Source organism: Lates calcarifer, linkage group LG24 (assembly GCF_001640805.2).
Source record: "Lates calcarifer isolate ASB-BC8 linkage group LG24, TLL_Latcal_v3, whole genome shotgun sequence".
NCBI classification, from domain to species: domain Eukaryota; kingdom Metazoa; phylum Chordata; class Actinopteri; family Centropomidae; genus Lates; species Lates calcarifer.
Window position 1 is genome coordinate 8,182,661 of NC_066856.1, and position 14,328 is coordinate 8,196,988.

The 14,328-nt window shown below is 39.0% G+C and overlaps 1 protein-coding gene across 2 annotated transcripts; it reads right to left on the bottom strand.

Moving 5' to 3' along the window:
- Positions 1-219: 219 nt before the first annotated feature.
- nup58 (nucleoporin 58) lies at positions 220-14,124 on the bottom strand. 2 transcript variants are annotated; one of them, XM_018702000.2, is made up of 14 exons: positions 13,701-14,124; positions 12,974-13,122; positions 12,848-12,880; positions 12,483-12,761; positions 12,004-12,169; positions 11,762-11,827; positions 11,153-11,327; positions 10,655-10,734; positions 10,260-10,378; positions 9,626-9,708; positions 9,185-9,386; positions 3,314-3,397; positions 2,459-2,557; positions 220-1,936 (listed from the first exon to the last, which is right to left on the bottom strand). In XM_018702000.2, the coding sequence occupies exons 1-14, from the start codon at positions 13,778-13,780 to the stop codon at positions 1,767-1,769; spliced, it is 1,785 nt and encodes a 594-aa protein (XP_018557516.1). In that variant the 5' UTR covers positions 13,781-14,124; the 3' UTR covers positions 220-1,766. The 2 variants fall into 2 exon arrangements, with proteins under 2 accessions (XP_018557516.1, XP_018557518.1); XM_018702002.2 differs by lacking the exon at positions 2,459-2,557.
- Positions 14,125-14,328: the final 204 nt, after the last annotated feature.

Here is a 14,328-nt window from a genome sequence, read left to right on the forward strand (position 1 = left end):
CCTCTTTTCCCTCACAACCCAACCAGTCAATGCAGGCGGGAGTTCCTGAGGTTAGAACTGAATTTCTGCAATTTTACATACAGTAAACTATACAGTAATTTTTTAAAACTTACTCCACACAAGTTTTTGAAAAGGTTATCTCTTCATGGTCAAATTTAAGTTAGAACTTTTGTAAACCAGGCGACGCACATTCAGGCAAATGTATAATGACAAACATCATTGTGTCAACATACACATTTATTGAAGTAATGCCATAAACAGGCAAAACATCATATTGAAGATTTTATTATTAAACAGCTTCTTGAAAATACAGGTTTACACAGACTGTGATTAGAAAATAATAGTACAACTACCAGTATTTGGTATTGGAACTGACATGGACAATTTAAAAAAAGCAGAATACCCTCCCCCTCCCACTGCCCTCCCCCCGAACCACAAAAGAAGTCGAGCAACTATGATAGACCAAAGAGACAAATTCATACTTGTGCAATAGGCACACATGCACATTCACACAATCACTGTCAGGTCACATACACTGGCAAGTGCAAATTTGTTCTAGCACATGTATAAATCGAGCTGCGTAGGTAGAATCTGCTTTGTGAAATTCGATTCAGATTCAGCTAACTTGACATCTAATGGGAGCCATGTAATACAAACAGCACAGCGTTTCCTCTCCCAAGTTCTTAGAGTGGTACACAGGGCAAACAAAATGTGTCTAAAAAGTATTTAACAATGATAAGGATGGAGTCTAGCGAAAACAACACAGGTTATGTGGACTAGATTATGAACTGCTAGTCCCCTTTTACCCCTCCCGAATGTCTCTTTCTCCACTTGATACAAAAATAAAACTGTGCATCCCCAAAAACCCACCCTGGACACTCTCCTGTGCCTATAAAACTATCAGATAATACTCCCCACTGACACCTTTGGACACAGACTCTGCTGCTCCTAACCAACTATTACCCCATAAGCCTCTTTTCCCTTTGCCTTATCTTACCCTTCCCTGGACGGGACTTGGGCCAAGTCATCATTTAAGAGGCTTTTAAGTGCAGTTTTACAATTGACAAGAGTTTGTGTAACACAATGGAACCAACTGCACTGTCCACCTCAAAGCACAAAAACATATCTATCGTGTAAAATATTCAGACTAAAGCAATTCCTCATAGATAAGTGATATGATGTGAATTGACCCAGCTCTGCCCATGGCTGGAAAACCCAAAAGCATTGGTAATGCTACAGATCATAGTGTGCAAGGCAACTTTTTGAGGCAACGCAATGACAAACTCATGTTAAAAAATTCTGCAAACACCATTTTTAACCTTTCCACACACACCACTGATTATTTCAGAGTTACTACTGAGTATTAAGTAATGTAATGATATTGTTTGAATGAGTCTAAGAAGAACATGTGAATGTGGGCAGCTTTTTATTTTTTTTATTTTTTACTGATACTAGCAAAGGACTCAGAAATCTGGAATCAAACTAAAATAAATCAACCACCGGACCAATGTATGAGAAAGGTAATACAGCTGGTCAATGGGATTTTATTTTTCTCATTGTTTATTGAACATATACCTCCAAATGATTTTAAATGGGTGATCCCGTGTTCATCTCCCTGGTGACTTCCTCAAATTTCCATTTTCTTTGCTCTGTAGTTGGATAATGATTATTGTAGCGCTTATATGCTTTTGGGAGACCAGGCCTTACCCGCTACAAACCCCAAGGTGGTCAGCTGGTCAGTCACAGGGTTCTGTCTTTTCCTGGTTCTATCTCTTGCCCCTCTTATTACCAGCAGGGGGCTTCTTGAGCTGGAGAAGAGGCCCTCCTGTGCCAAAGCCTGCAGCGGGTGGATTAGACACCCCAAAGGTCAGACCGGCCGAGGGGTTGATGCCAGGATTACTGAAGTTGAAGCCTGTGCTGCTGCTGCTACCGAAACCTAGGAAAGCAAAAGAACATGCATGGATTACAAAGGAGAAAAATATCAGAAAGGTGAAAGAAAATAAAAGTAATGGAGCAAATAAATGACAATAAGCGATGTAGAGATTCTAGCATTTGCTAAATTGTGAACAGATTTCGTCCACCTGGTTAAAAAAAAAAAAAAAAACCTGTATTCAAAAATGTGTTGTGACTAAACTGCCAGCACACTTGTATAAAATGCCTAAAAAACTATAAAAGGATGGTGTTGTGTACAGCAGAGGAAACCAGAAAAACTATATATACATATTCTAGTAGTAGTATAGTGTTTGCACATTATTTTAAAGCTCAGTAAAAGCTTTATCTAACAGGAAGCTTGTCCAACTGCTTCTGGTGACATACTGAGTGCTCAGAGAAATATCACAACTCAGGAGGTATGCTTGCAAACACAAGTCTATTCCAACTCTGGTTGTACTGCAACTTCTAAAGCTGCTGTAATTTTCGGTGCTGGCTGTGGAAGGGGGTATATACGTTATGTATGTACCTGCACTCAGACTGCCTCCTGTGGGCTTACTGGTGGAGGAGAAGGCAAAAGAAGACCCCCCAGTCCCCACCCCACCAAATCCTGGCCCACCACCAAAACCTGTGGGAGAGAGTGACATGGAAATAAGTTTGGGCTAAGCACACAGCCTACGATAGGAGCGAACACAAGCAGCAGTGCCTCAGAAGTACACGTAGGCAGGCATTAGCAAACATATATGGAAGACAAATGCCATAACCTAATCAATACAGCATTATGCACAGCCAAATGTCTGATGGGAGACTGCAGAACTAATACGACCCACACTACGCTGCATGGCAAAGCAAAGGTCAAAGGGAGAAAACCATGAGGAGGATGTTTTTCACACCCGCAACAAGAGAACACACCAACTTGGTGTGCGTTCAGACCACTTGTTCCCACTGTCAATTGGATTTGCCAGTTGATATGTGAAGGTATTTTGGCAACAAGAAGTATTTCAGGCTAACAAACTGGTGAATTTTTCCAGCCAGATTTATCTTCACCAAAGCCAAAAATCATCCATCTTGTCACATGTAAAGGTAAACACAGTGACCTGTGGCAAGGGTTTGCTCAGTTTTCTTGTGGTGTGAACGCATTTGACCTCTTGTATGAGGAAGGACACAATCACACGCACACAAAAAGTGCCAAGCTTTAACTGCACCACTCTCTCAAACATACACACTGCCAATCTATACTTTCACTCAAAGGAACACAAAGGCCTCAAACAAAAAGGCTGCATGGCATTGGATGGTAAAGTGTGTAAGGGAAGGGCAAAACAGGAGAGAATATTCATTTTTCAAAAAAACAAAACAAACAAAAAAAAAAAGGCAGAGGTAATACCTCCAAGGGTAGAGGAGCCCAAGCTAGTGCCCACTGCCGAGGCAAAGGGGTTTCCAAACCCTGCCCCCAAGGGTGCCTGGGTCCCTAAGGTATGGAGAGAGAGCATAGTCTTTACTCCTCTGATTGTGCTTTGTGCATGTGAGGTAAATTATGTTCCTCATCTCCTTTAACAGAAAACATTCAAAATGACAATGAAACATTGTGTATTTTGGGACCTGCAGTACTGTCACATAAAATTCAATTCTTTTCCACTTTGACAGAAAACATGCTTTTATATCAAAAAGTTAAACAAACATCCCAAATATGAAGGTTTTCAATACCCTCTTTTTCAAGCTTTGAATGCATCTGTAAGAAGCAGAATGTCTGCAGTAGATGGTTTAAGAGTAATCTACCACATGGTGGTTGTGTTTGTAGTTGCATCAAAAGATTGCAGTAGCTAAGGAACTACTTTACAATAACTCACATAATGCTTTTGAAATATATTACTACAGTATAACTGCAGAATCAGGCAATGCACCATGCTTTTACAAATTCAGTGCACAAACATATTTGCTTTATAAATACTGTTTTAAATTATAACATTCCAGCTAGTCAGCAGTACAGTTATTGTTGCTGAAAAACTGGGGAAAAAAGAAGCTGCTAGTTCTTTCACTCAGAAACTTGTCTTTTTATCTTTATGCATTTTTTTACTTTTATATAATCAAATTTGCAAGGCTTCCAATTAGTCTGCATTGCTAAAACAACTTCAGTCAAAAAGAAACAAGGACAAACGTTTCTTTGTTTAAAAATTGATTTATTTTCAATTCAATATGCAATTCCACTTACATAAAACACAAACAAACAGTTTAGAACAGAATTGATTGTTAATTGCTAACTGCTACTGCATTTGACAAGTTTCCAAATTTTCAAGATTTCTGAGAGTGAATGAACTAGCATACGCCAAAAAAAATGCATCACACAATTGTTGAATATAGCATAAAAGGCACACCATATTATATATTAAATATACTGTATCAACAGGCATTGGTTATATAAGTTTAAACACACTCATCTACAAGTAAAAGCACTCCCAATTTAGATAAGAAATGTGAATTTGGCATCTATGGCTGCCTCTCAGTGTAAAATGGTCAAAATAAATGAAACTTGGTGATATGTTACAGTTTGCCTGTGGAAGTCAGTGTGGTCAAGTTTTGGGTCATCCCTCCAACAGGAATAGATTGACCTTTGTGGTTTGTGTTTGTTTGAACACTTTTCACCAGTGTATTCTTAGACATTATCACAGCCAAATCCGATGTGGTTACTGGTCTTTTTTTTCCCTTTTCTTTTCTTTTTTTTTTAACACCAATACTGCACCTTGGATAAATCTTCAGGATTAGAGGCTACAAATACTTTACTTTCTTCATTCAAGTCTGACTTAGGTGAGATGACATATTTTGAGAGATCAGTATAGTTTACCAGATAAAATTAGCAAAGGTGTATCTTATTGGAGATCACAAACGACCCCATACCCCGAAAATGAAACAACCTGCAATAGTAGTATTTCCTGGAAGCCACATATAGAAAAACCACTACAAAAAAGGCATAATGCAAGAATACGATAAAGAGTCAAAAGCAAATGATTAAGAGAGAGTAAGAAATATTCAAAACAGCCAACAATTCAAAAGACCAGACTCTCTGATTTTCTGGAATTTTGACTCATCAGGCCCGTTCTGGTGAAATGCTTTGCTGAAGCTCAACATCACACAGAGAAAGAAAGATACCATAGAAACAATTCAGAATTAGTTTCAGAATGACTCAAGTTGAATTGAGCACTGTAGGCAAATTGTGGTGCTAGTGCTGTGCCATCTATCAAGAAAACCAAAATTAAATTAAATTAAAACAATAAAAATAAAATCACATTTTAATTCCTTCACTTGTCTTTAAAAAAAAAAAAAAGAGGTAAATGGGATAACTCCTGCTGTTGTAATGGCATTCAAGAAAATACAGCAGTCAGCATTTGCATACGTATTACTGACAGATACTGAGAGGATACCTAACATACAGGAATAAGGTGGCTAATTATCCACTGTCACCTTCAAGGTCCAAACAGCTTTGACAGACCAATAATTATCACATAATTATTATTATCATTACTGTGCCGAGTATGACTGTAGAGTTTCGGAAGACAATATGTTTAAGCTAAACTACACAAAATTCAAAATTCTGGACAACTTGAGAATCCAGCTAACAAACACCCAGCTCGGTCCAAAACTGCATCTTAATTCCTACTAAATTTTAGAGTTGTTTAACAGAGGACTGGAATGTCCAAAGCAGCAGTTTATCAATTAACACGTAGCGGCTTCATGAAGGAAGAATCAATTAAGGTTTACTAAGCACCACTGTAACTAGCAGCAATATACAGATAAGTGCTGGAGAGTGAACTGAGCAACAATTTTATGTCACAACACTTTAAACTACATTATTCTGTCTTCACTTGTCTGAGCACCAAAAATGCTGAGCTCTCATCAGAAACTACATCAAGCAACACTGTATCCTTTCATTATAAAACAATGGGAAATAAATCCCTGCACAATAAAGAGATGAGGACTTACAATCTGACCACACTCGCCTGTCTGTTTCATTTGGCACCGATAGATCTTACTGGCACTGAAGGACCAGTGTGAGCAGCAAAAATCGTTCTTCTCCTCTGAACTACCAAACAGATTGGGCTCGACAAGAAAGATTTTCTACACAATCAAGAAAGTTATCTTGGCAAAAGTCCATACAAAGTACCACCACCTTGGATAAAATACCTGAAATTACAACTTGTGAACAGCACTTTTGACTCTAACCCTAAACTGAATATGAAATGATCCAGCCCTGTTACACTGACAGTAGCCCTTGGGTGAATTAGCTTAAATCAAGTAACAGTGGTATGGCCTCATACAACCAAACCAGCGAAATGCATTTTAGTATTGAACAGTGAGATTATATGACTATTCATACTGTACATGACCCTTCAATATAAACAACCAACTTCAGCTCTTTGTTCGCAACACTTGATTGTATACACACACACTGAGAACACCAGTTCATTTAGTCCAGCAATAAATGACAAAAGAACTGGGCTATTTTACAAGGTTGTTAGCCTCACTTCCACTTTGTGTAGTTATGGAAAAAACTATTTCTTTGTTTGAATTAATTAAAGTAATTAAATAGTTTCTATTTTCAGTCCTGAGTCTTTTGGCACCTTTCACCTTGCGTCCACTGAGGCACAAATCTGAACAAGCTTTTGGCCCGCACAATCGCCCACCGCACCAACGAGTATCAAACAACAATCTGCCTTAAGTAAGATCCACGCAGCTGCATGGTTAGTGTTTTATGTGCTGCGATACTGGCCACTTGCCATTATGCCATTCCAATTATGGACAAGGCTACAAACATTTACAAAAATATAAACTAGAAATAAATAGGTAAATAAATACTGAAGAGACCAAGACATCCTCTTGTGATCAGGCTTTGTTTATGAAATGACAGAGTCAAATATTAGAGGATAACCACTATTTGGCAACTGGGATGGGAATTTGCTAAATATTATTAATGACATTAAAAACAGCAATCATGTAACCTAGTGCCCAACTTTGACAGTGCCCAGGGTTGACAGACTTGCAAAGCTATTAGTTATAAATAAGTTGCAGTGTTTTCAAACAGTGCAATGCAGCTTTTTGTTTTTTAGATAGCTAGCATACCCAGAGCACACAGGGTTACAATAAACAAATAATCAGAAAACAATTTGGCTTTACTTGTAATAAAAAATGAAAAGCAATACAAAAAAATGTACCAAGGTAGTGTGCACTTTTACCACACAAGTGGATCTTACCTACAGTGACAACAGATCTCGTTAGTGAAGTGCTTGTTTCTGCAATCGGTGATTAAGCAATGAATTTATAGGATATTCCCATCCCTACTTGGCACATACTTAAATAAGCTAGATGTTTATTCAGAATAGCTTCAGCATGCCCTGCTACACGGTCAAATGCATGCAAATGTTGAAATATTTCTACTGTGAAAAAATAAGTCACATCCATTGCCTGGGTAACAATTTGTGGTTCTAAGATGTGGTAAGTCTGAGCACATTTGATGATTTTTTTGTGAGAAGGAAGCAGGAGAAATTTGCTAATGAAACCTGACAGAGGCACAAGTTTCTATAATCTGTCGTGGGAATTTTTAAACCATGCTGCCTTTGTAACTCCATCCAATTAAAATATTGCTTTAAAACTTCTGAATTAAGTCTTCACTACATTTTATTTAACTTTACACGAAAAAGACATTAATAACATACTAATATACATAGTAGCTTAGTTTGTTAACCAAAAGTGGGTGCCCTGATATGCCAGTAAAATGGCCTACAAATCAAAGCCTACAAAAAAGGCTGAAAATTTGTTTAACACCTCTGAGATGTGGCAACAACCATAATGGAAACTACTCTTAACCAAGTTTTTTTTAGTTGTAAAATGTTCAATAAAAGTTTATTTTTGTGCCATTGAGTGCTGAAGTAGCTGAAACAACATGGTCTGCTCAACTATAACAATGATGCGTAGGGCTTATTCAAATATTTGGGATTTACCCATCACCAAGTCCTAAAAATATCAATTAGCCAATGCACCTCTGACTCCGAGCAAGCAGTATGTGTAACCATACTGCTCAGTCCTCACCTGTCTGCTTATGCTGGATATTAATACTGTGCAGAATAATCTATATTAATACAGTTTTGAGTTTGCTTGTATGAGGAGTGGAGGGGTAAGGGAACTGTTATTATTTGGCCCAAAATGGGCCAAGACCCACATGGTGAGACCCTGAACAAGAGAAGCTGCATGCTTCTATGAACAACGGCAACACAATCTTTGTATAAATTCTGTTCTAAAAAATGTTGAGGAGTCCTGTATTTTCAGTGAAATGAGCTGATGCCATTTGGCACCTGATTGATTAGAGGGTCCCAACATGGAAGAGACCTCTTGACAGTTGGATTGTAGAGAGTAGGAGCTACATTATGATAAATTTGTACCTTATACACCGACTGATCACCCAGACACATTCTTTTCAGAGCAATTGTCTAATGCTCCTAACCCCACTACATAACAACCTTCACTGAGTAGGCTCATTTCAAGTATCCACTGAATAAAACAGTCCTAACTCAAATGAAATACAGAAGGTCTAATTATAACTTCAAGATTCAAGTGAATAAAATTGAGACAGCTGGACTTTCTGTCCTATTATGTAATTTCTCCAACAATGTCAGCCTCATGTACCTTCTCTTACACCCCATTAGAGAGGGCACAAAGAGAAAGAGAGAAATTAAGTGAAGGAATTTGTTATATCCTTGGTATTACTGAAAGTGTATGTATGACATTCAGTGTTTGTATGTACAGGCTTGGCACCAAGACTGCCAGAATTTGATGTTAAATTCACACTGCAGCCATCAATAAAATGTCACTCTGGTATTGTAAGGCGCATTTCATAAACCTAACTCTTGAACAGAGTCAGCGACAAAATAGAAAGGCAGCACAAAGGTTTCCTGTCAGAGTTTAGCAACAGATTTATCTTTTCTTCCCCTTTCTCCCTCTTTTTTAGTCTCTTGTCTTTCACTAGAGAAAGTACAAACACAATAGTTGTGCACCACCTACAGCTTTTTTTTTTTTTTTTTTAATTTTTTAAAACCATCGTCTCTGTCCCCTTTTGGCCTTTCTGCTCCCAAAATATCTTAATTATTAGAGCTTACTCATCCTGTTCTCCTCAAAAATTATTTTTTACAATGTTTTTCCTCTCCCTCCTTTATACCCTTTAACAAGGTGAAGAGGAGGAAAGCTTTCTAGAACTTGTAGGCAGTCAGACCTGGAGTTGGCTGCTGTTGCTGGGTCAACGTGGCTGCCATGGCAACAGCTGCAGCGTTGGGCACACTGGAGAATGGGGCAGGCCCTGTTGTGACTCTCGGGGTACTCTGCCACTTCCTGTTGGATGCCCGTTTGGACTCAAAGACATCCGTGGAATCTTCTAGGAATGCCCGACGATAGGAAAGGTACTGATGCTTTAAGATCTGCAATACAAGTCATGACAGAAGACAGAAAAATAATTAACTGATTAAGTAATTAACATGTTGCCCCCATATGCAAGACAAAAACTTCATCATCAGTTTTACTACACTTGAAGCTGTGAATATGAATAATGAATACCTGTGCCCTAAGCCCTAAACATGATTAAACACATTTTCAAACAATGCCATATTCATAAGATTATTTAATAATTTTCAGACAAAGCTGCAGCAGAAAAACTGACCTTGACGTTTTCATGAACTGACTGGAGCTGGGCAGCCTGTGCAACAAATGTCTGGTACAACTTCTGCATGGCCAAAGTCAAGTCTGGAAACAAAACATACCCAACAATATCACCTGTGTGCACATTCGTGATGAGATACTAAAACGCGAAGGATGGGGTGTGTGTGTGTGTGTGTGGTGTGTGTGTGTGTGTGTGTGGGGTGGGGGGTAGGACGTAACAATCAGAAAGAATCAAAATCAGACAAATCAACAGAGTCACTGACAAAACCAGTTGAATTTTCTTTTTTTTTTTTTTTTTTAATTAAATTCATTCTTTTCAAAGACTTTCCTGGCCCAACTCCCTAAAATTGATGGACCTACTGTAGTGTGGTTTGAGTAATGCATCAAGGTTAATTACTGTTACAACACTGAGAATTGCAGACAGTAGCACAGTCTATTTATTAACATCATAATAATAATAATAATCAAGTAACCTCAATCTCTATTTTTGCACAGAATATATTAATTCAAGCACTTTCCGTGACCCATATCTGTCCATTTTTTTCATTTTTATTTCAACTCGCAGACCCTGTAGAAAAGAGACATTTCACCTACTTACGAGAGCTGTGTTAAAAATAAGACAAATGGCCTCTTACCCTGAGGAGTGATGTGGGAACCAGTGCTCTGCGTTGTCAGGTGGTTCTCCAGCTCTTCTATCTGCTGTCGGTACTGCTGTAACTGCACCTCAAACTGCTCCACCAGGCTGCGAAAATAACTAAACACAGGGAAAAAGGACACATATTGTCAATTTTGTCCAATCTGTGAAGTGATAAAAGCTGACATGTAAATAGTAACGGAGAGACTGGTGAGGAGAAAAGATATTGGCTTTACAGGCAAAGTCCTGGGACTCAAACACAACAGAGAAACATTCAACAAAAGATTTAGTTTAAAACAGAATCAAATATAAAAAGACTGAGATAAATTAATCTGATCGCAATGATGCATAACCCCTTTGATTTGATTTGGGGCTTCTATCTGGTAGCTTACTTACTCAGATGGAGCAGTGTTCTCGTGTTGAAGTCCAGGGGGAGTCTTTTGTGTACGCAGTGCTATGTCTGCATTTTTCAGCTCCTTAAAGAAAGGACACATGAATGTCAAATTCCTGTAAAGACAAACTTATTATATATGCTCAGAATTCCATCTCACTCTAGGGGATCACCTTTCAACAACCTAGACAATTAAGGTCCTCTTATTTCAAGTCCTATTTGAAAGACCTAGATTTGTCTATACCTTTACCTTTGGGAAATACCACTCTCACATAAACCCTGGTTTAGAACTGGAGCATTTACAGCAAGGTCTGTACTTTGAGATTTAATATATTCAACAGTATGGACATACGTGTCCATGTGTGACCCAATGCCGTGCAAGTTTGCAATGTGATGTATACTGTTGGCTTAAAAAAAAAAAAAAAAAAGACTAGGGAGATAATATATAAGAGAGTTCATAGATTATATCTTACACTTAGGCTTATTTGTGTAGATGTTTTTACCTGCGCTGTCTCCAGCTTTAGTTTGTCTATAGCCAAAGCTTGGCGCTGCAGACCACTGGCACTGACAGAGAGAAGCTGTTTGAGGCTCTTGATGTCATCTTGGACTTTAGAAATGGCCTTAGATGACATCCTGCTGATATCCTCTTGAACTTGTTTCTGCTCCTTCACAAATTTTCTATAAAAGGAAAACAAAAGACCATTACAAATTATGTAGACAACAGAAAGTGTTTTCTAGTAATGCATTAATGGGGCACTAGTACCAAGTATTTATATTTTAATCAAAGGTGAATGATGAATTTTATCAGGCAATTTGCCAGCATTTGGGAAAAATATGTCTGGATACATAGTTTTATTTCAGTTGATGTACACTGGCCAGACTCCACCTAGTAAGTATAAGTCATAGCTTTATGATTCTGTGAGCTAGCTGTGTTTACAACATTCAGACCACATCAGCCATGTCACCTTTGAAACAACAGCACTACTGATAAAAAACATTTGCATCTTTAAACAAATGACTTCTACCATGCCAAGCAATGAGCACAGGCTGGTGACCCAACAAGCAGTGAATCAAATCATGTGACAATACATAAACATACACCAAACACTTACTGGAAATTCTCGACATCCTGACAAATGACTGGGGGCAGATTCTCATCTTTTAAGGCTTTACTGTCCCTGAGGGAGAGAGAGTGTGTTTTCATGATTACAACAAACTGAACAGTTTTACTGAATACCTCTCAGTGATCAATGGTTTACTCTTCTTTTTAATTATTGTATGGACAGCTCTAGATCGTTGTTCAAGCATTTCCATTTAATAATTAGAAGTGTGTTTGCTGGTCAGCAAGACTCACTGTGCATTGGCTCCAGACGATGTGTCGCTCTTATTCTCAGAGGAAGTGCTGAAGTCGACTCCTCCCAGGCCAATACTGGGTGCAGGGGCCACCGATGCTGTTGTGGGAGCAGCTAACAGAGAACCTAGGGTTAACCCACCTCCTCCGAGAGTGGTCTGACCCAAACCTACAACACCAAATAAACACATAGGTTACAGCAATGCAATATTGTTGTCAAATTGAGAACTACTTCTAAACTAGACCTCAGTAAAGAAAGCTCAGTCAAAATTAAAACCACTGCAGTTGTAACGATTTAAAACATTAATGTCATTGTAAATCAGATGTCAGGCAAAATTTCTTATTGGCTTTATCTTTGCATTACTTCCTATATATAAATGATATAATAACATTTTACCATTGTGTTAAGTTCTCTTCAATTTGTCTGTGGACAACCCTTATCATGTGAAAACACACTGAGGCTATCTGTTTTTGCATCTTACCTGTAGACACAGTGCTGGAGAAGAGACCCCCACCCAGAGAGGGGACTGTTGAGGCTGCTGTGGTTGTTGTAGTGGCACCAAGGCCGAGGGTAAAAGAGGTGGCTGCAGGCTGCTGTGGTGCTGTGGACGTCAGGACAGAGCCAAATGTTAAACCCGCCCCAGCAGGGGCTGACGAGGAGGTGGTAGCTGTGGTGGTGAGGGAGAACGGTGTCGCTGAGGCAGTGGGCTTGTTGAAAGCCAAGCTAAAGCCCGTTGAGGCAGCTGTAGTGGCTGGGGCACCTGAGGGAAAGTATGAATACAGATTAAGATTAAAACCTGTTTCCATGATGATTTCAAGATCTTACTTCTCAGAGACAGAATAATACCTAATGTAAGGCCTGTAGTGGGTGCAGCAGCGCCTGAAAGGGAGCAACATCACAACATGTTAATTACACGGGCTTAATGTAGCCACTTGCCAGCAGGTTTGTTTTGTATCTGTGTGGCATTATTACTTGAAGAGAATCCTCCAGTAGGTTTCTGACCAAAGAGACTGCCTCCCAGGCCAAGAGATGGAGTGGTGCTGGTGGTGGAGGCAGGAGTGGCCGCTACTGTACCCAGAGCAGTCCCGAAAGAGAAGCCACCGGTACTGGCGGCAGGTGCGCTAAAAAACAAAACAAAACAAAAAAAAAAATCACAATCACAGAATCAACTAGAAAACTACAGAAGATAAATATAGGCACAGTAATACAAACTTTTTTAATCACTAGAAAATTCTACTGCAACTTCAGCTTCTTCATAGAGTATATTCATAAACTGTGTGTTCAAAAGGGAGTTGAGAATTACAGTTAAATAAAAAGACATTAGCATTTCCCTCATGAGGACATGGCCCTCATACTTTTTACCACATCTTAATTGTATATATTATATATATATATATATATATATAATATAGATATATAGATATAGATATATAGATATTACAACGATTATCAGGACAACTTGCAGTCTGCAAGTGATACATTTGGTCCCTTCTCCCTCTCCCTTCGTAATTTGCTACAGGAGAAAATAAAAAGTCATGCAAGTTTTATTAGTTTGTTGGCTGGCTGGGGGTTAAGCTCAGGCGAATAGAAGAAGAACCACATATCGACGGAGAGAGTTCGACACAACATCGCCTAACGTCGGGTTGACTCAGGCTATGCTAATGCTAGCTAAGGCGGCTATTTGCAAACATGAATTTACCTGGTTGATGCCCCAAACGCGAATCCCCCACCCGTGCTGGTGGAACCAAGAGTTCCTGATCCAAAGTTAAAGCCAGACATTTTGTTTTAAGAGTCACACATTTATGACCAACTAGCTATTTGGACTTCACCCACTCAAGAGGCTCAGCGAGCAAACCTGCATCACTGCTAACACGCTAGTTAGCTTTGAAAGATGCCCGCGTGAGGGCCAAATCCGCGGTTTTATCTTTACTCAAAACATACTTCGACAAATATGTCGCCCTTCCCAAATAAACCCGAACTTATTCAGCTGCAGTGTGCTATATTTCGCCTCTATCCTTTTGTTTTTTTAGATACTTAGAGCTGCCAAATAGCGTAGTATGAATTCTCGCATGGTGGTACTTTTCCTATTCCCCGCCTGGTATTTCCCGAATGCAATTGCATTTCGGGTAATATATCTCTCAACTACGTTTCCCATCGTCCCTGTCGCTGCATTTATATCTCGTGATCCTTCACACATGCGCACGTACCAACGGGTACTTGCGGACGTCTCCAAAAAATCGCCCATTAACGACAAAACCACACAAAGTGATTCCGGTATACCCTTCAAAATAAAATAGAATTTTGGACTGGGATCAGCCAATTTTCAA